At 41.2% G+C, this 22,599-nt stretch overlaps 1 protein-coding gene across 2 annotated transcripts in view; it reads left to right on the top strand.

Annotated features, from left to right (window-relative positions):
* The window catches only part of Nsun3 (NOP2/Sun RNA methyltransferase 3), a 53,327-nt gene that overhangs the window by 6,033 nt on the left and 24,695 nt on the right, over nt 1–22,599 (top strand). Inside the window, exons 3-6 of one of the 2 annotated variants that reach the window (XM_085832251.1) lie at nt 4,713–4,808; nt 10,322–10,354; nt 11,240–11,399; nt 12,336–12,457. In XM_085832251.1, the coding sequence (XP_085688377.1) occupies nt 4,713–4,808; nt 10,322–10,354; nt 11,240–11,399; nt 12,336–12,457 (411 nt within the window). Of the gene's footprint in view, nt 1–4,464; nt 4,809–10,321; nt 10,355–11,239; nt 11,400–12,335; nt 12,458–22,599 lie in introns of both variants that reach the window. The other variant, XM_021185123.3, reaches the window with a different exon arrangement.

Genomic DNA, 22,599 nt, shown 5'->3' with positions numbered 1-22,599 from the left:
TCCCCAGGCATAAAAATACATTGAAGAAGTATTAATACATGAGCATTAAGTGGGCAATGACGAGTGTCAAGTCGCTCCAGTACTTACGTGCCCAGGGGAGCTAAGAATTCTTTATTGACATATAGCAGGACTTTCCTGGACACAGATGCATGAGTCTCAGCAGCTCCTAGCAGTGCTCCATTGAGCTCGTCCACTTGTAGCTGTTCCTATGTGGCAAGCCTTTCCTATTGTTGAACAATAGGCCTGCCTCTGTGTACTAGGATAGAGATGCTCCAGCCCTGTCCCTTGTGTACTCTTACTGCTGTAGGAGCAGGGTTTCAGGGGCAACCGTTCATGTTAGGCACTCAGAAAGTTGAAGCAAGGCTTAGTCTGGAGGGGGCTGAAGAGATGGCTCACTAAGAGTACCGATTGCTCTTGTAGAGGTCCTGAGTTCAAATCCCAGCAACCACATGGTGGCTCACAACCATCTGTAATGGGATCTGATGCCCTCTTCTCATGTGTCTGAAGACAGCTACAGTATACTTACATATAATAAATAAATAAGTCTTTTAAAAAAGAGTTAGTCTGGACCTTATAATGATATTCTGTTTCAAAAGAGTGCTTTTCAAGGGAATTCAAACAGTTCAGTAGGTCTAGGTGTAGACCACGAGGGACCCGGAGTTCGCTTGTTTTAATGAGAGTTTATTTTGTTTAGTTCGTAAACAGAGGAGAATAGTTTCTGAAGATTTCTGTGTCACCACCACAGTGCCTATTTTCAGGTCTGATCAGGCACTGTCATCTTTTAAGTCTGTGAACAGCTTCGTACACAATTTTAACTGTCACCATGGAGCCACATCATCCAGCAAGAGCCAGCACCACAGGCAGCTCCTCCTCGTCGCATGCCTGTGCTGCTGCCACCGCCTTTGTCCTGCAACTTCTTTCCTATGTTTTCATCAGTGAGCATGTTAGATAACAGGCAGAAGCCGGGATGGTCCTACACTGCCAGTCTGCATAAGCTGTAATCTTCAAAGGAAACAAGATTGCTCATATTACTAAGAGAACGCAAAGAAAATCTTAATGAATGAAAACACAGGGCTTGGGGTTGGAAAGGTGTGAATTCCCCAAGTTTAATGCTTTTTTTTTTTTTTTTTGGTTTTTCGAGACAGGGTTTCTCTGTATAGCTCTGGCTGTCCTGGAACTCACTCTGTAGACCAGGCTGGCCTCGAACTCAGAAATCCGCCTGCCTCTGCCTCCCGAGTGCTGGGATTAAAGGCGTGCGCCACCACGCCCGGCTTCAAGTTTAATGCTTTTAATCCAGTCCTTCCTGCACTTGCTTTCTATGGACATGCTGCTCTTCCTTCTTTGTATTTATTCTGCTCTCATATGTCAGACTGTAGCCTCTCCTCCTTCCACTCCTCCCACTTCCTCACCATCCCTCCCCTAATTTTGAGGAGATTACTCACTCTAGCCCAGTCTGATCTGGAACTCAATATGTAGCCCAGGTTGGCCTTTTGCCTCAGCCTTTGACTTTGGGGTTAGATGTATGTTCCATGACCCCAGGGTTACAAGTTCTTTTTACTTGATCAATTGATTCCTAAGACTTCCTTGTAATAAAAATTCAAGAATATCTTTGTGAGTTCTGAAGAAATGAAATACTGTGCCCGGGGCTGGTGAGATGGCTCAGCAGGGTAAGAGCACTGACTGCTCTTCTGAAGGTCCTGAGTTCAAATCCCAGCAACCACATGGTGGCTCACAACCACCCGTAGTGAGATCTGACACCCTCTTTTGGTGTGTCTGAAGACAGCTACAGTGTACTTATTTATAATAATAAATATTTCTTTAAAAAAGAAAAAAGAAATACTGTGCCCAAGTCCAAACAGTTGAGAAGTACCCCTTGTTTGTTAAGAGATGATCAGTTGATTTAAGCTGAGCTAATCCAGGCTACTGCACATATCTGTCAACACTGAGCAAAATGCCATCTAGTTTGCGGCATTCCGAAAATTTATAACGACTTCCTCAATTTCAGTTTGGGGTCTATGTTAAAGCTGTAGTTTCCAAAGTGTGGTCCTAGAGAAGAAGTCATTGTACCACCTGGAAATAGTTAGAAACCAGAATTTCTGGTTGTGGGTCGGGTAGATAACTCCGTGGGTCCAAATGCTTGTTAAGCAAGCCTGCCTTCACCTCAGATCCACTGAATGCTACTGCGCCCATCTGCAGTCTCAGTAGTGTAGAGCAAGATGCAGGCAGAACAGCTGGAAAACTGGAGAGCTGACTCTCATGGGTACTAAGTGCAGCTGCACAAACCAACAAGAGAGATTGTGCCTCCAGTAAGGTGGAACATGAGTGAGTATTGACTCCTAGAACTTGTCCTCTGGCCTGCACAGAGGCAATGAAGAATATATGCACCTACACACACGCACAGATATATTCACACACAAATAAGTCACCAGTTTACTTTCAAAGAAACAAAAAATTTCAGGTCCTATCCTACTGAAGCAGTCACGCCAGGCAGTAGCCAGTGGCAAAGGAAATGAAATAGATGCTCCGTGCGCAGTAGTAAGCAAGAGGCAACAGAAGGAAAAGCATGCCACGGTACAGGAGTAATTGAAATTCACGTGGCATGCACGAGTCACAGGTGTTACCTTTCAACCCAGCCATTTCTCACAGAAGCAGCTTCAGGGGGAGTAGCAGCTGGAATTTATTTAATTGACTATGGTTAATGAGGCTCCCAAAAACCTCAGCAGGAAAGGTCAGCTAGTAAATAAATTAAATGTTTCCTGCTGCATCATCTGTCAGTTGATGTGAGCTTGTGATTGTCAGGAGAGCTAATTGTTGGATGGAAAGTGAAAGCAGGAAGGTGAGCTGCCAGGGGGAACCTGCACCTTTAGTCTACAGCAATGGCTAAGTCAGCTTGCACCTTCCCATCTGAGCCGCTTGTCAGCTCAATGAGTCTACTACTGCAGAGGTCCCCAAAGTTAACTTTGCAAACCCCAGTTGTTGGAGCAGAGCTTAGTGCTCATCGCTTCAAACATCATTCTTGTGATAGTACTTTCTCTCTACCATAAGGAATCCGTGGCCTTAAAGTTCATAACTGAGGAAAACCCTTCTTTGTGCAAGTACTGACACACAAGAAACACTTTTTCTGGATTTTGTCTTTTGAAAGATTTATTATTATTATTAATTAAATTGGAGCCTGCACAGGTTATGCACATCACCTGTGTACAGGAGCATTCAGGGGCCCACAAGGGACATTGGATTCACTTTTTGAATGGACAGCTGTGTGTTGTCATGTGGGTGCTGAAACTTGTGTGTCCTCTCCAAGAGGCTCTTGTAACCATTACAGAGCCATCGCTCCATCCCCAACAAAAATACTTTCTGGCAGATACAAAGCTATGTAGAGTCTAGGTATGTTGCTTTTGAAGGACAAGACTTCAGTGGTCTGGAAACGAAAGTAAGTGAGGCATTCTTCTGTGGTCTACAGTTTAAAGCACCACAGAACATTGTGTGTGTGCATGTGTGTGTGTGTCTATGTGTGAGATATCTTTTCTGGTACATGTATGTGAGTATGTGGTTGCACATGCTTGTACAGATGTGTGTTTCTGTGTACACATATGCTGAGATTAGAACAGACCTTCAGTTATCTGGCTCTCTCATTGAACTGGAAGCTTGCTGTTAAGTGACAGGATGCTCACCTCCCTGTCCCCTCAGTGTTGGGGTTAAGGTACACATAGCCTCCCCTGACTTTGTACCTGGCTGCTGGGTATCCTCGTGTTTGTAAAGCAAGTTCCCACCCTCTGCCTTCTTCCCAGCCTCTTTGCAGTCCCAATACATTAACTGAAAGTAGTTTTACAATAAGCTAAGAAGAATAAAACCATATTTTAAAATAAAGTCAGGGTGAGCAACATCCCAGCCTTATGAGGCAAAAGGAAAAGTCAGGAAGACCAGTCTTGAATTAGTCAGATTTTTGTCTTGCTGTTACAGAGTTAGTTATGAAAATGATATAAAGTGATGGATTTTCTTTGCTCATAGATTCAGAAGTGATAGTTCATGATGAGCAGGGACAACTTAGTGGAACAAAGTCACTCACATTGTCAGGGCCTGGGGATAGAAAGGGAAATGGGAGGGGCTGAGGCAAAATTTACATCCCCAGGACACAGCCCTAGTGATTACTACTTCCCAACCAGGTCCATTTCTGACTTTTCATCATTCGCACTTATGGTACAGTGTATGAACAGGGATTAATCTATTGATTAGGCAAAAGCCTCAGAAACTAGTCATCTCAGAGAAACAGCCAGAGGTCTGCAGTACTGATGCAGTTGTTTCTCAGCCCAGTCACACTGGCAATCCAGATTTAGCAGTACAGATCCTGTGTGAAAAATCACAGGTAAATGAAGTGTAAACCTCTGACCACATTTACCCTATTCATCTTTAAAATGTACTAGTTCATGATATGAATACTCATTTATTGCTCATTTTCTGTCACAGGGATATTCTGATATCTCCATCACTATGGCAATATGCCATCCTCTTCAACCGATTCAATTATCCCTTTGAACTGGAAAAGGCCTTGCATCTGAGGGGCTATCACACAGTCCTTCAAGGGGCTTTACCACATTATCCTAAATCAATGAAGTGTTACCTCAGCCGAACCCCAGACCGAATGCCTTCAGAAAGACATCAGACTGGAAGCTTGAAAAAGTACTACCTCCTTAATGCTGCTTCTCTTCTCCCAGTACTGGCTCTGGAACTGAGCGACGGGGAGGCAGTCCTGGACTTGTGTGCTGCTCCTGGAGGCAAATCCATAGCTCTGCTGCAATGTGCTTATCCAGGTACTGTCTGCTCTGTGTGTACCCCACACTGTTTCCCGCCTCAGTCTTTCCACTACCTGGAACACAGATGAAGAGAGGTGTGAGAATGAGGGTGCAGGGTTAGGAATCCTGAGGCTGAGGTAGGACACCACGAGTCGGATGTGCACACACAGCTGAGGAGGGATGGGAAAGAGCACTGTCTGTTGTGGAACTCCATTCTGGGAACACACATCTCCCGGGGAATGAGTGAGTGCTCCTAGGCTAATTGAGAAGGGTTTTGAGATTGTCATCTGCCTTTTGTGCATAGCTTCACTGTGGATAGCACTAGGGCTTCTCTCAAGCTGAGTAAGTGTTCTGCCACTGAGCTCCTTAGACTTGAGAGGTTTGTCTGTGTGGTATTGTCATAGCTCTCTGTAAAACACACAGAAATCCACTTACAACTGTTTCATTGTGTTATTCCTTAGACTATGTAATATGTACAGTTTCAAATTTTTTAATATTCTTGTTTGAAAGAGCAGTAAGGGGTGGACTTAACTTGACATTTTTCAGAATCCTAAGGTAATGTCCCTAGAGCACACAAATACAACAGAGGTGCTGATGAAGTGTCTTATGCTCTCATTGTTTTAGAGGTCTTTAAGTTGTTCTATGCCTAGAGCATAGGTCCAGTTCTCATGACCACATGTGGCAAGAGAAGGGAGTGTTAGACAGTGCAGCAGTAAGTTCTTCTGTAGTGACATGATTACTGTTGACGTTGCTGTAAAGGGTAGGGTAGGGCTCAGGATATGTCTCAGCCAGGGCAGTGCTTGCCATGTAAACATGAGGGCCTAGTAAGCTTGTATTCACAGCACCACTTTTAAAAGAAAATACAAGGCATAATGGCGTGTGCCTGTCATTTTAACACTGAGGAGGTGGAGAGTCAGGACGTCCCTGGGGCTATGGTGGAGAGCTTCGAACACAAACGCATACCCCAAACCAACCTCAGCTCCCTCCACATGCTTGTTCAACCAAACATGTGCACACACACATACATACACACACAAAATAAGTCCATTTCATTGGAAATGATATTAATATGGGTGATCATTCTGCAGCAAGAGCTCTTACTAGCTGAGCCTTGTCTCCAGCCTCTTAGTGTTTTAAATTGAACTTTTTTGAAGTACTGGAGGCTTCTAAACTGTAGCACATTTTTCTTAAGATGATGAATGAGAGAAAAGCTTGCTTTTTTTGCAAACTTGGTGAATGACCAAGTGGAAGGAGATGTCTTTAGGAAGTGGATGATCTAAAAAGTGATTTGTTCAGATTCTCCAAGTGTTCCTGTCTCTTAGAAGGGTATTATTTTTCCCCAGGACATACATCCTGTAGCTTGTAGACTGCTAATTTATTTCTTCCTTTGAGAACATGTGTTATTGAAATAAAAGCAAACATTCAAAATGTGAAGCCACATTTTGGCTTGATATAGATCTATTTGGCTGTGGTAGAGATATTGATATTTAGGACAAGAAAATCCACCTAAACACCTAATATGTTTTACATTTCAGATATGACTTTAACACTGATGTTTTCTGTATTTTGACATAAGAAATAAAAATAAGTAGTAAGTTTAGATTTTAGTAAGGCTACATTATTATTTTTGGAACAATTTAAGGAGTATTTGTTTTGTGCCCACTCTTTATATGTTCCTTGATGATGCTCATATAGTAACTCCTACAAGCTTATTCATTTTAGGGATAGAATGTTGAATATTGTAAAAGATGGAAGAGAAGTATCTGAATCTATTTATGTTTTGCCAAGTGGGGTTTTAATCTTAAATCACTTGATTTGTAAGTTATAGATACTTTGCACATCTGTAGTGAGGATGGTGGTTGGCTCTGAAACGCAAAGGTAAATGGATAATATTGTAGACTTTGGAGGGGGGGAGAGTCTTACTTACATCAAGGGCAGAGAATACCAGAGGTGCTCCAAATGAAGGCGCTTTTCATCTAAGTGGGACTAATGATAAAGGTGCCCTACAAGGCACTGGTGTCTTCATGCTGGTGTTTAAAGCCCAAATTAAGTTAGCCATGGTATTCACATGTGGAATCCAGAAGCAATGCTAGTTGCTGCATATAGAAAAGCAAAATTTAAAATGATGGCGATACTAAGTATGCAATTTATACAGCAATTTTTAAAAAATCCACAGTGGAAATTATTCTAGGCAAAAAGGTTGTGTCTTTGATTGTTGAAAGGGTTTTAAATGATTGAAGAATTAATCTACTTGTCTATCTGGTGACCCAGCTGCCTTCCCCTGTACTGTAGTGATACACTGCCTTTCCTCCTCCTCCTCCTCCTCCTCTTCCTCCTCCTCCTCTTCCTCCTCCTCCTCTTCCTCCTCCCCTAATTGTTTTTCTTCTCATTCTCCTCTTTCTTTTTCTTATTCTTTTTTCTTCTTTTAAATTAAAACAGCTTTTGTAGGGCTGGGGAGGTGTCTCACCAGTTAAGGGTACTGGCTGCTCTTCCAGAGGTATGAGTTCAGTTCACAGCAGCCACATGGTGGTTCCCAACCATCTATTATGTGATCTGATATCCTCTTCTGGCATTCAGGTGTACATGCAAATAGAGTCTCATATACATAAAAGGACATAAACCTTTACAAAAAAGCAGTTATTGCAGTAAGTTCGTTTTTCTGAAAAAGAGCAAACAGTTGTCATTCTAATGTAAATCATGAACTGCTAACCAGGAACAGTGCAGCTTACTAGAGTGACAAGGTCAAACTTCTCCACAAGGGCTGTAACCCTTCTAGAGTGAAATTATCTTACTGCGAGGGGTACAGTTTAGACATCTGATTGACATTTGGTAGCAGGAAATATTAGAATTTTTACTCATGTTTGCCCTTTAAGCTACTCCTTCATATCTGAAGGCATTTTAGTATTGTGTCTTCATTTAACTTTTCAATACTTGGTCACAAAGTACTTCTAGGTGAATTTGGTTGTTTTGAATCTGACAGGTCCATTGACATCTCATCTCTTAATCTGGATTCTTAAATATTGCTCAAGGTTTAGGGAGATTTCTGTTGAAGTCTATTCTACCCCATTGGCATTTTCACTTCCTTCTCAAACCCCTGCAACTCATATACTTGCTCTTTTGATGGTGACATCAAATTCTCATCCCCAACCCCCACTTTTATTTACTTTTTTCTCCAACAGTATATTTTCAAATAACCTGTTTTCAAGGCAACTACTGGTTTTCTTGTTATTTGATCTGTTCTACTGTTCCTGCTTTCTATTGCATTTAAGGATTTGTTAGTATTTGTTCATTGTAGCTTTAATTTGTTGTTTCTCTGTTTAGGTATTAAGTTGCCTCTCTGTTGCCTTGAATCTTACCAAATTTTCCCCAAAGTTCTACTTTTAGCTCTTTTCATTAAGCTGGTCACTGCTTGTTTTATGGTCAGTTCTTGTCTTATTTTATCCATGAGATGTGGTCATGATGCTATGAAGATTTCTTGTACCTGATGTATGAAATAGTCTGTGCATAAACGTTAGGTATTTCTCCCAGCTTTTACTCTATAGCTGTGTCTGTCTGCTCTTTCAGAAGTTCTAAGGTTCACATGCATCTGTGGGCCCTTCTGATGCTTCAGCACTAGATGGCACCCTAAGTCTGGGTTTACTACAGCTCCACTGTTGGGTTTTTGTTGTTGTTGTTGTTTCTGGTTCATCTCCCTGACTCCCTAAGCCACACTTTGTCACATATCTTTAGTAGTTATGCAGTTCAGAATGAACTAGAGGAGTGCCTAAATGTAGTAGTTTGTCATTACAAACCTTACTCCAAGACTGGAGTGTGTCCATATGGCTCACCTGCAGTCACTGCTCTATGGTCAGGCATTAGAGCTAAACCTGGTTTTGTGCCACATGGGAAAGGATGAAGCCAGGCTCTTACTTGATGACTGATACTTAGTTCCCTTCTCTTTGCTTAAAAATCACCACCCCCATTTTTTTTTAACCTTGATTTTTGTGTATGTGTGTGTTAGAAGTTCACATGTCCACATGCCAGGGCACACTTGTGGATGTCAAACTATGACTCGCAGTAGTCAGCTATCTCCTTCCAACATGTGCATCCTGAGGATCAACTTTCAGGAGTTAGTTGTCTCCTTCCTCAATGCCTCTATGGCTCAAAGTAATGTGGTCAGGCTTTGGGACAGACTCCTTTGCCGTTTCCCCACCCCAGTACCTCTCTTTACTTGCCTTGAAGTAGATAGCTGCTGCCTCTTGATTTGTCAGGGAGGAAGTGGAATTGATAGTTTCATGGTTAAAAATACTGAAAACCAAGATTATACCCAGAGCCCACAGCCTACTGAGACCATCATAGCATGGGGATACTGAGACCTGCCTTGTATATACTGCCTTATATCCACCAGTGGACTTATATCCACCTGAGATCCTGAACATCTATAACCAGCCACAAGAAGGTTAGGAGTTTAGTTGATGGTGGCATTAAGGCAGGTATGGGATCTCGGTTCATAGGCACAAGCCTGTGGACTGGGATTGCTAGAATGTGCCCACTTTTACCAGAGTAATATTAACAACCTCAGTAGACCTCAAATGCATTAAGGAAGAGAAATCTAACGCTGCCCTGGGAGCAGTTTTACCAAGAGTGAGCCCAGATGTGAATTCTCTCTTCTCTTTCCCTGTGTCTTCCATCATTTCTCCTGCCTGTAATCTGTCAGGGTCTGAACCTGTGGTTGTCTAACTGCTGTCTTGTCTTTTCTGTGCTTGTGTCTGTGTCGGTGTCCCCAATAAAGAGTGATGTGTTGTGTTATTTGAACAGCACAGAAAGCACATGGGAAGGAATGGAGAATACAGAGATTTGAACAGGGTTTTACAAGGGATGTAACTTTACTGATGTCAGTGCTGCAACATCATTGCAAACAGACTTAGCAGCCTACATCCATGGCACTTCCAATATTCATTGGGAAGATTTGCCTTATAAGGTTGCTTTCAGCCTATCTTCTATTATTCTCATTTATATAATATACACACATATGTATTACTTGTGGGTGGGGGACATGGAAATGCATATATTTTAAGATTAAAGGTATATATTTGCTTAGATTATAAAAGCTGACCATATAGGAAGTCCACAAAATAATTAAGGCTGGTCATTTCATTTTTTTTTTCTTAAAGGCAAGTCAAACATACAGGGTGAGTACATATATTACTCAGTATTAAGTACTTAAGTTACTAGTCTTAAGTAACCTCAAAGTGTATTGTTAATGCATCCTGTGTGGTTTAGCAAAAGATAGCCTCTTTCACTGTGAGAGATATGTTCATAATAATATATTGCCACCGTTCTAAGGCAAAGGCCTGACACTTTTCTGTCTTACCTGCTAGTGGGATGAGCCTGATTTTGTTTGTTTGTTTGTTTGCTTGCTTGCTTGCTTGTTTTTTTTTGTCCTCCAAGGTTGTAGAAGGAGTGTAGAGTTAGTCTCTGGACTCTCAGGCAGTCTCAACACTGTGCCCCAAGGAAAAGCCACCTGCTCAGTTTTTCTGCTTGATTTCCAGGTCCTTAGAGCCTCTTATCTGCAACTCTGCTTCCTAAGGGTGGTGGAGCATCCAGCTGCCTAGCTAGGAAGTCACCAAGTAGTAGCCCAGGTGGGGGGCTGCAAGATGATCTGTATTTCGGTGAGGTAGACTAGGCTACTGGATGTTAGGGGAATCTCTCTTCACACTGCCTAGACTTGGAGGGATGCTGACAAGGACATCTCTATCTTCTCTGCTTCCTTGGTGCATCTTCTTACACTATGCTAAAACCAGATACCCTGTCCCTTGGCTTTTCAAGCCCTTCAAAGCAGTGTCTCTTTGAGAAAACCACCATTGAAGGGTCTTCTTTATCCACCATTCTGTCCTCAGTTTCTGTCACATTTAATCACAACAGCTATGCAGGTATGATAACCATTTTACCAATCCCCATGAGGACACCAATGCTGTCACAGAGCTAAATAACTTTCCTAGGCTGTTTGAACCCCTGTTTCTCTTACTGGGAGCTCATGTACTTACTTAAAAAAACAAAACAAAACAAACAAAAAAACCCACTGTATTACCTTCCTTCATTTGAAATGAATGCCTTCTACCAGCAAGGAACTTTACACACCTATCAGAATTTATTGCTTACTGTCAACAGCTGGTACTTCAGGGTGAAAACTGTATGTGAGGTATTGGTTGTTAAGCATCTTTAGCAATCTGTAAGTTTTCAAATTAAACTTGATTGAATAAATGTGATAGCTTCTAGGAGTGTGTGAGGCACAACACTGTATAAATATTTTATAAAGTGTGCATTTATTTTTGTTTATAAAGTTATCGTAACATTTACCTCTGAGCTGTATCTCTGAAACACTGATTTTTCTGCAATTTCTTTGCTGAAAAGTAAAATTTGCTAATGACATTGCCTTGGAATACTTTGGAACTTTTTAATCCTTTATATTCAGGTTATCTTCTCTGTAACGAGTATGATCGCCCGAGAGGAAGATGGCTGAGACAGACGTTGGAATCTTTCATCCCACAGCCTTTGATAAATGTAATTAAAGTGTCTGAATTGGATGGCAGAGAAATGGGAGATGCCCAGCCTGCAGCGTTTGACAAGGTACTTTTATTGTATTGTGAAAAACTGACAGAGTCCTGGTGATGCTGCATTGTGTTGCTCTGTTGTTCCTTTCCTTCTGCTTCCAGATGGTACACTTTCTCAGGGCTCTGGGAGACTTTGATAAAGTGGATGTGGTGTGGGCTGGCGCGTTTTTCATTTGATGGTTACTATGCTTCAGTGGAAACAGTGATGTTGGGTTTGGGGATTAGAGAAAGTTATTTTCTGGACCTCAGAGTTACTCTGGAAATGATCAGTTATCTTTTGAACCAGTAAAAAGAAAAAAAAGGATACATTTTGCTTTAATTCAGTAACATTTCATATCAGAGGATGATAGATGAAGAAAGGCCATTTCAATAAGTTAAAATTGAATTTTTAATTCTTAAAAAGAAACAGTGACCCTGGCTTCAGTCCCCAACAATGTAAACTTTTACTAGGGTAGGAAAAAATACTTGGAGTTCAGAAGTACAGTCTCACTTCCTGAAGATGAGTAGCTTTTCTAAGTTTTAGCTGTAGTCATCAAGACTGTTAAATCCAGCTACCTGTGATGGTGTACACAGAAGGCAGAGGAAGGATGTTCTCTGAGTTCTAGGCCAGCCTGGTCCACAGCGTTACTTTCAGGATGGTCAGGGCTAAACAGAGAAGCCCTGCTCTTGAAAAACCAAAATAAATAAATGAATAAACAAACAACCAAATTAAAAAGGGAAAAGAATAGTATTCAATTCAGTTAATAGCACCAATAGATGTTGAGTGTGCTCATGTTTCCTCTCTCCACTGAAACAAACCATGATACTGCATAGGGTTTTCTGTGAACAGAGACAAACATATTAAAGGACTTAGCGTGTCACAACTTGGGTCCCTAAGGTGCTGGCTTTATTTATGTGCTGTTTGCCATGTAGCAGCTCCACACACCTTGCCCGCCCTCTTTGTTTTCTCTAGGTGTTAGTTGACGCTCCATGTTCAAATGATCGAAGCTGGCTGTTCTCGTCGGACTCTCAGAAAGCTGCCTATAGGATCCATCAAAGGAAGAATTTACCTGTCCTACAAGTAGAACTCGTAAGGTGAGGACTGTTTATTCAAAAGCCCATTTGGGTTCCTGATATAATTTAAATAGCTGCACTCAAGCATGTCAGTGGGCAAATGGAAAACTTCCTTGTAGGTGTTCTGATTAATTCCTCAAAAGGCCAAGCAAAAAAAATTCCAGGCCATCTTTTTAAGCTCTCATGCTGTAGTGCCTTCTTTCTCAGTGCCTCTTTCAAAAGCCATGAAGGACGTTGCTGTGATTCAGAATTGTTCTCTGTCTAGGTTTGTCCGAAGCCAGCAGCTTAGCCTGCTGTTTAACTAGGATTGGCGCAGTCTTCCTGTAGAAGTGGTTTGGACCAGATTCCTCTTCTGGTGACTTTGTGGAGAAGTGCATCTCCTAGGAAGATGTGAATACTTGTTCACATTTGGCTCCCTCAAGGTTCTCGTTATTTCTCTCTAAGCTGTGAGTAGGCAGTCAGGCCCAGGGAATATTTCAGTTCACCTCTCAGGAAATAGCCTTTACTAGTTTTTAAAATTGTTTTATTTACATTCTAAATGTTGTCCCTTCTTCCTGGTCCCCACTGCAAGAGTTCTTCACCCCTTCCCCCTCTCCTCTTTGCCTCTGAGAGGGTACTATCCCACCCACCCCACCCATTCCCCTCATCCATCCAGAGATTGAGCCATCAACCAAAGAGCACTCACGGCAAGTACGTGGCTGCAGCGCATGTGTAGCAGAGGACTGCCTTCACTATTTTATTCTGCTACTGCCCAGTCTCTTTGGATTTTCTATTTTATTAAATGCTCTTTTTCTCATTTTGTCTCAATTCTTTGTTTTCTGCTTGCTTCCTTTGTACAAACCTTTTCTTATGAAAGCTCTAAAATACCTACAAGCTGTTAAATGAACATTTTTCTATCTCAAATCACTCTAGTTTTGAAGTAAATTTGATTGGAATTTGAATTATTATTTCTTTGTGTGTGTATGTATGTGTGTGTGTTTGTGTGTGTGTTTTTGTGTGTGTGTGTGTGGTGTGTGTGTGTGTGTGTGTGTGTAGGCATATACACCAAGATGCATGGTACCTGTATGGATGTCACAGAACAAATTTTGGAAGTCAGTTCTTTCTCTCCACCATAGGTTCTAGGTATTGAACCCAAGTCATCAGGTTTGCATGGCAAATGCTTGTCACACACTTCACCTGCTCAGTTGTGATAGGACTTTAAGGTTCCTTCCTTTGTTTCTTCCTTCTTTCTTTTCCTTCTCACTTTTTTTTTCACTCTATGTTGCTCTGTAACCAAGCCTGGCCTCCACTTTTCAACCCTCCTGCCTCAACCTTTCCAGTGTTCAGATTATAGGCAGGAGCCACCAGGTCCAGATAAAATGTATTTTTTAATTATAATTAAAATATCCAGAAATGCTGATATTATAAGATGATGTTGTAAATGGTATAAGTCTCTTGACCACACATCCAAGCACATACCAGGTTTCTTTAAGACAAGACTAACCGTTGGGATTAAGTTTGTTTTAAATGTTGGAAAACTTTCTGCACCAATCTCTATGTATGTAAGTATACATAAAAAATATTTAAGATAGCAGGTGTTATATTGTGCATATGTGCTGTAACTTTTACTTTTATATGTAGTATTTCAGAGTCTCTACATACATCTACTTGCTCAACTTCTTTGAACTAGAGGAACAGTCTACTGTATTCTGTTTTGTCTCCTGTCTCTTTCAAAACAGTTTCTGCATACTGTCTTTTTTCTCAGTGGACTGCTATCATAGCATTTTTCTTTATTGTGTTTGATTGCAGCCCATAGTCTTATTTACTGGTGACTTGGGTGACTGCTTACTCCATCTTAACCTATTCCCTTCCCGTGACATTTGTGGTTATGTTTCCTTACTTGTGCTCGTATCTTCCCTATATTTTACCTGGATCATCTCACAAAACTTTATATTTCTTTAATCTGCTACTATCATTTTACTGTGATGGGTTCAAATGATATAAAGTGCTCTACTTCAAATATATATCTAAATTGAGATTTCTTCTTAGCCTTGCACCTGTGCACTCAGTAACCTACTAGACTGCTCTAGAGACATTCGTTTCAGTTAAGGTAAAACTCATATTTATAATGCTTGATTAGCCCCACTGCCAAAGTCAACACATAAAAAATGAAATCAGAGCCTTATCTATCTGCCTGTTTTCTTCCTTAGTTAATGCCAGGCTGCCATGTCTTTGGCTAAGACTGAAGCCTTCTTCAGCCACTCTGTTTCTCCAGAGCCAGTCAATCATTGTAACTGTTGCATATCTGTCAGCTCCATCCAGTTCTCTCAGTTCTTCACAGCCTGGCCTAGACACTGCCAGTATCCATCCCTGAAGTGATTTCAGCTGGCTTCTGACAGTCCTCCAGTGTGAGCTCTACTTCTTCATTGTGCAGAGAAGCCACAGTGATGCATCCGACCTGTACCTTGAGCCCTCCCCATTGGCAGTCTTGTAGTGCTTCCACCTATGCAGCAGGACTTCCAGCTTCTTAACACAGTAGTCAAGGCACTCTTCATTAACCTTCAATGTCCTAAGCCTCTCCATGTAATGGACTTCCGGGAGCCACACTTCACATAGTCTGCAGCTTTCAGGGCTGAGGTCTCCATTTCCTGGTTATTGTGCTTTAAAGTCTAATTCTAACCTTTTCTTCTAACTATTGGCTTCAGGAATCAGCTCTATTATCTCTTAATCAACTCACTAGAACTAGGGTTGATACTCTTATGTTGTCTTTACCGTTTTGAAAAATGATATGTCTGTGTGTGTGTGTGTGTGTGTGTATGTGTGTGTGTGTGTGTGTGTGTGTGTGTGTGTGTGTGAGAGAGAGAGAGAGAGAGAGAGAGAGAGAGAGAGAGAGAGAATATACGTGTGTAGTTGCTCTCCACTAGATATTTGCCTATGCTTATATCATTCTTTAAAAAAGACTGTAGGCCGGGCAGTGGTGGTGCACACCTTTAATCCCAGCACTTGGGAGGCAGAGGCAGGCAGATTTTTAAGTTTGAGGCCAGTTTGGTCTATAGAGTGAGTTTCAGGACAGCTAGTCTACACAGAGAAACCCTGTCTCAAAAAAAAAAAAAAAAGACTGTAAGCATCTTGGAGAGTAGAGGTTTTATTCTCAATGTAGTGCCAACATATAAAGTAGATAAGTTAATATTTGTTTACAAAACAGTAAATTCCTAAACTGGAATATTTGAAATACACAGCTATAATTACTCTGCCCAAAGTCAATCTGATCAAGATTGCAGCCTAGTCTTGTAATCATTATTGGGCTGCAAGGTAATTAGGCATAAAAGGAAAGCACTTTACATAATATATTGATTATTACAGCTTTTACACAGGCACGCATGCCTTTGGTTTGACTTTACTGTTATTTTTCCATGTACTGACTTTTTTTATGGTGCTATAGCATTTCAGTCATTATGAAGATCATTACATACAGCATCTCTTCTGACATAAGAGCTGAAGCTGTTCCTTAGGAGACACTCCATTCTTCTGTCTTCTTTACTCTTTGAACAAGATAGCTTATATTCGAGCAGACTGACAGGGCACAAACTGAGTGTCAGTTTTCATGTCCTCATATGAAACTGAGAAAGGCCATCACTGCAGCTGCCATGCATCCTCTGCTCTGGGCACTGGTGTGCCGGTTTGCATGCCTCGCCTTGGATTCCTAGGCTGCTCTGGGGTAGGCTGACTAGAAGCAGCTGATACTTGTATCTGACTAAGTGATAACGAGGTAAAGAGCAGCGAGTCAAATACAAAAGCCATAGACACCTTTTTAAAAGAGTGATTTACTGATACAGAAAAAGATAAAGTATACCTACAGCCTTTCCTTAGCTCTCATTCTCCACTGCAGAAGAGAAAAGGATTATGGTAATTTATTACATCAGGGATACCACTATCACTTACAAAGGAGGTTTTTTGGCCTCTGTTTTTAATTTTTCTTGCATGCTTATTTTTTAAAGAAAAGTATAATCACTGTGTTCTGTAATATGAGATAAATGGATTTCTATGCAATTCACAAGGGTAAATGGATAGTACGAGTTTTGGCCAAAGTGTAAAGAATTGATAAGTCCTTGGTTGCATTTGTAAATAGCAGTTAGGAAAAAGGGAAGCATATGTTGCCTGGCCTGATACTGTGGACAAAGGATGGAGATAGTGAGCTTGCCTTGTGTCTCAGGCTGGAATACCAGAACTTAAGAGGGCTGAAGCAGAAGGATCTCTATTTGAGCTATCTATGGACTGTCCCGGAACTTTTAAAAACTGATTCCTTTCATATGCAATATTCACACAGTTTAGAATTTTAGTTTTAATAGTAAATAGTATGCAGTCATATATAAATATTTTGATATATAAATGAAAAGTGATATTTTATTTAGCGGAAGATTTTTATCTTAATTTCTTTTAAAGAGAGAGAGAGAGAGAGAGAGAGAGAGAGACAGAGAGAGACAGAGAGACAGAGAGAGACAGAGAGAGAGAGATTAGCTGGCCAGAAATAGGTTTTTTTTAAAGATTTATTTATTATTATATCTAAGTACACTGTAACTGTTTTCAGATACACCAGAAGAGGGTGTCAGATCTCATTATGGATGGTTGTGAGCCACCACGTGGTTGCTGGGATTTGAACTCAGGACCTTCAGAAGAACAGTCGGTGCTCTTAACCCCTGAGCCATCTCTCCAGCCCCTTATCTTAATTTCTAAAAAGAACTATTAGTAGATGTGTAAGGTTTTTGGTGTTTTGTTTTGTTTCATGATTTGTGTGGTGAAGGTGTCTTTTGGTGCTAAGATCAAACCCAGAGCCTTCCAGATACTAGGCAGACCCTTCACAACCGAAGCTCTGTCTTCAGCTCCAATATTCTCTTATAAAGTCTTTCAAAAGCAAGTCTGTATACAGTAGTATATGGTCATGACAAGTACATAATTTAGAGTACTGTTTCCAGCACTGATAGCCACATCCATAACAGGCAGAGTGTTGACAGAAGTCAGGTCCCAAGGCAGAGAGCTCATTGCAGACTTAGAAGGGACTCTAGCGTATGTGAAAATCTCGGTGGAAGTTTCCAAGGATGAAGATCCAAGGTATATAAAATCCCACCACACAAACATCCCCTAAGCTATTCTTAGTCTGTCAGAGGGAAGAGCAGGAATTAAAGGAATTGTTGAGTATAACCCAATTTTATTCATAGAATGCTGTTTAAAGAATACCTTGATGGTTGCTTCTCCAAATGGTTTCCAAGCCAGTCCTTGCTGGTGTGTGCCATGGGTGTTTATATCTAGAAATACAATTTTGTCACTCCGATTACACATCAGTGGATTCAGAAGAATAAGGAGTGGAGAAGTATCCTGAAAATGAGAAACATGGCATCTTTTTAGGTAGTAGTTTTGATATTTGTGCAGGAGACGTTTACATGATTTGGGGTTGGGGAACTGCTAACAGAAGGGTATGATTTATCACAAAAATATAGGTATCTTATTGCAGTAATGTATCATGTCATCCATTTCCTAGAAGAAAATCAATCACACATAAAATACTGACCCCTTCTGGTTTTCTTTTCTCACTACTTGACAAGTAAAATTGAATTTAGAACTCATTGAAAGAGGAAGCTGAGATTATTGGGCAATGTTTTGAAAATTTGTATAAATCATCCAGGTAACAAGTCTTAAAACGTGGTACACTGACAGCAATAATTGTGTTCTAAAAGAAGCAATAAAAAATCATGTCTGATGCTCTTTAGCTGAGCTGAGGGACTCCTCGTGACTTGGGAGTACGGGCCTTTATCATTTATCAATATGCTGACCAAAAACGTCAGTGCAGACAGATATCGGAAGAATCATCATAATCATAGGCATACAGTATGGTTCCACAGTGTGGGAGGTTTCGTTCACTATTCCTCTTATGAGATATGCTGTCCTGTATGAGTTCCTATTGGTTCACTTTGCATGCTTGTCAACACACGCTAGTCACACACGTTCAGAATCCAGAAAACAAGCAAAGTACTCTGCCAATAATGGCAACGCTGAGTTTCTCCTTTCTCTGTCATCCTGAAGGTTAAGGCTAGACACCAGAGGCCCTGAGGTTCAGCATCTGTAATTTGGCAAAGTGAACTTGTTGTTGTTGTTGCTGAGGATCGGGCTCAGGAACGAATTCCTTCTGGGTCCCTGCTCCCCTCCTGATCTACCCATACATCCAGCTCGTACATTTGCTCTTTTTGATGATAGTGATCAGAACTTCATAGAAAATGAAAGTTCAGGAGAAATCACACCATCCTTCTGTCGCTCTTATATTTCACTCAGAAATGATATCTTTCTATGGATTGTGTCACTAAAAGTGTCCGTAGTATTATGAAATACAATCTTAGTATAACATTTTATCAGTATTTATTAATTTACCAAGCATCTGTTAAAAATCTACTTTATATGGCACTTTGCCAATCATTGTAAATAATGAAAGATGTACTTTTAATGTCCTGAGGAAAACATCAGAAAATGTAATAAAGATTGTACTAGAGAAATAGCTAAAGGGCAGATAAGGCAAGAAAAGTAGTACTACACACACACAAACGCGCATGCACACACATGCGTGTGTATACACACACACATGCATGTATGTACAAGTAAGTATAATTTCAAAAAGAAAAATGGGGGTGTGTTACTGGTGTTTACTAGTAGTTTATTCTTTTCCCCCTTTGTGCATGTGTGGGGCAGACATTAAGCTTTGGGTTCTAAGATACAACTGTGGATATCAGGCTTGATGGCAGAACCTTTGCCTAGAGAGCCATCTTACTGACCTAACAGGAGTTATTCTTTGCCAACTTGTATGTTCTTGAGCCAGATTGTATACTTTTTTTTTCATTGTCTCCTTTTTTTTTATTCAGTGACATAATGACTTCAATTTGTGCTGCCCATTTACTTCTGGGGCCATCTACTGGAGCTTGGAGCCATAAGCTTAACAAAAACTGACTCTCACTCCCCATACACTATCAGGAGTCCATAGTTCCTCAGTTAGGAATCCCTTCCCATATCACAATAGCATGTTAGCTAGCTTGATTTTTTTGTGCAGTTTTCTTCAAGCACCCACACTTCGTTTTATGTTTGATTTTTGGGTGGTTTTGTTTTGTTTTATGAGACAGGGTTTATCAGTCCTGGAACTTGCATTTACTGTGGAAACCAGTGCGGTAGTTTCTTAGAAATGAGAAATTGGTCTACCACATGGCCTAACTATAACACTCTTGAGCATATCCCTAATGGACTTTGTTTCTTACTGCAGAGACATATACTCATCTATGTTCATAGCTGCTCTATTCACAATACCCAGTACATGCCTCGATGTCTATCAGTTGATGAATAGAGACTTCAGGAAGAGAGTTCCCTTTGAAACCCATTGCTTCATCGGTCAGTTTCCCAGCTTTTGCTATGTCAAACTGACTCAACCAAAGTACGTGACAGTATTTGCTTAGTAACTTGAATGCAGACTTTGGGAGTGCAGGTCTCAACTTCCAGTGTATGCTTTTGCATTTTCTGAACATTCTTCCACTTAGTTCCAGCTCGGGCTTTTACACCCTCCTTCCTTTTTATTTTGAGACAGGGTCCTTCTGAATTGCCTAAGTGAGCCTTCTGGACACAAGTGACCATTCTACCTGTGCTTCTCAAGAGTTGGGATAATTGTGCTGTACTGTACCAGGCTTGGAGTATTCTCTTGTGCAACTTGGTACCCCATATTCTTCTTGAAACTTCTCAACTCTTTCTTTACCTGATGGATAAGAGTAGATTAGTGCACCCTGCTAATCACAGCTCCCTGCAATGCTTCTTCTATCAGAGCCATGCTCTGGCACTTGACCCCATTCCACTCTTCACTCTGGGTACCCGAGTTTACCATGCTGTTGATCTAAATGGGTTCTCTAAGATGCCATCTCGAAAGCTTACAGGCTTTTAATTATCTTATAATCTGGCCACTGCAGGAGTCAAATGACTTCTTTCTCTAAGAGGAGATCAATGTTTTTCTCTAAAGAATTATTTAGGTCAATATGACTCTGTTGTGTAAAGACATAGTGATTTCTACAGCATTGATTCAGGGAATGTCTTTAAAGGCAGTGTTCTATAGTATTGGTTCAGGGGACATCTATAAAGACAGGAATTCTACAGCACTGTTTGAGAGTATATCTATAAGACATTGGCTTCTACAGCTCTGATTCAGGAAACATATATAAAGATAGGGCTTTACATTATTGTTTCAGTTAATGTTGAAGGAGTACATAAGATGACCTTGAAAGTCCCTTAGTCTATAAGTGTTTCTGTCCAGATGGAAGGGTATCCTGGGACACAGAAGCCCAGGAACCCATACAGTTCTGAACGGAAAACGTATCCCAGTGGAAGGGCATCCTGAGACATGGGGGGAGGGGAGGCTAGGAACCACACAGCTCTGAGGTGGGACAGTGTTCCAAAGGAATGGTATGCTGAGACACTGAAGCTCAGGAACCACACAGCTCTGGGACGAAGCCTCCTCAGCAGAGGACATTGCAGCTCCCAGGAGAAGGTATCCTCAATTGAGCTGAGGAGCTTAGCAGCCTCAGCCCTTCTCCATTTCTTTGCTTCTCGTTATTGCTTCTTGGCTTCTTCTAATGACAGAGTCACAACAGGCAGCAAATCTCATAAAAGAGATTAATTGGGGTGACAAATCTAGGTATGGCTACCCTCTATTCCCAGAATCAGACAGTGAGAAATTGGACAAAGAACAGGGCTTATATAGGATTTCTTAGGGGGCAGAGCTCTTCACGGCAGAGATTTCCACATTAACGATTGGTGAGATTTCAAGTCCTGAGCTTAGAGAGTTTAGGGATTAATGGTTTTTGTGTGTATGTGTGTGGGTGGGGGGTGGGGGGGGGAGTCAGGTTTTCTGCTCAGGGATTGGTGGGTATTTTCATCTCCTTTCCTCTGCATTGGGCCATGGAGCAGCATTGGGTGAGGTGCCATCTCTGTGGAGCTGCTAGGGAGGCTGGAGAAACAGTGCTGCCACAGTGGATAGCTCCTGTGTAGTGTCTCACAGTGGCTGCAGGCTGAGACAAGAAAGAAGGATTCATCACCTTGGACAGCTCCCATGATGCCACTAGGCTGAGACAGGAAATGTTTTGCCACCATGGACAGCTCCTGTGTGACAGTGCCTGTAATTGGAGGAAAGGAGATGCTCCGCCCACCAGGTATAGCTCCTGTGACTGCTATAGGCCAAGGTGTCCTGGTGCTGCCTTTTTGACAGGAGCCAGCCATTTTTGCCCAGACATCTTAACTAGTCTGGGGGCAGGAAGGAGGGGCCAACCACTGCTTTGACAGTTTTTGAAGTGCTAGGTGTTTTATTCTTATCTGGAATAGAATTTCATTTAAAGACCATTTCTTATCTGAAAACTAAAACTGGGGAAAAATAGTATTTCAAAACCATTGCTAAACAGTTCTTTTAAGAAACATGTTTTGTCATGAATCCAAATTGGATTGGTTCTGATGGTTTTTGTTTTTGAGAATGTTATGCGTGTTTAAGTTCATTGATAGAACCCAAACCTTTGTCTCTTCTGTCCATCTCTTTCCAGAAACACCTCTGCACTCACACACAAACCTTCCCAGAAAAACTGCCCAGCCACACACTTACACACAAGCACCACACACACAACTAACTTTGTCAGAAACACCCTATAGCCTCACACACACACACACACACAAACGTTCCCAGAAACACTTCTGCAATAACACACACACACACACACATACACACACACACACACACACACACACACACACGCAGAGAGAGAGAGAGAGAGAGAGAGAGAGAGAGAGAGGAGAGAAAGTTTTGTTGATTTGCTTAAAGTTTTTTAATTTCTTCTCTCTGAGTAAGTGAGATTTCATTTGGTAGATCAAAGATCCTATCTTTGAAGTTAGGCAGACTTAATGGTGTGCTGCCACATTTTGCTAATTTAGGCAGCGTAATCTTACATTTATTATATTTAGTATTAATCAGAGAACTTTTAATACTTATCCCCTTCCCCATACACATATTAATGAAGTAGTTAACTTTGCAGGAGATACACAAAACTTGAGATCTTCAAGTGGAAATTGGTAACAAGTGTGCTAAAGCATGTCCTTTATGATTTGCCTCAGGAATACCTGATGCT

The sequence above is a fragment of the Mus caroli genome, unplaced genomic scaffold (assembly GCF_978045245.1).
Source record: "Mus caroli unplaced genomic scaffold, Mus_caroli_1 scaffold_17, whole genome shotgun sequence".
Lineage (NCBI taxonomy): Eukaryota > Metazoa > Chordata > Mammalia > Rodentia > Muridae > Mus > Mus caroli.
The sequence above is the reverse complement of the archived record's forward strand: the minus strand, read 5'-3'. Positions and strand labels throughout refer to the sequence as shown.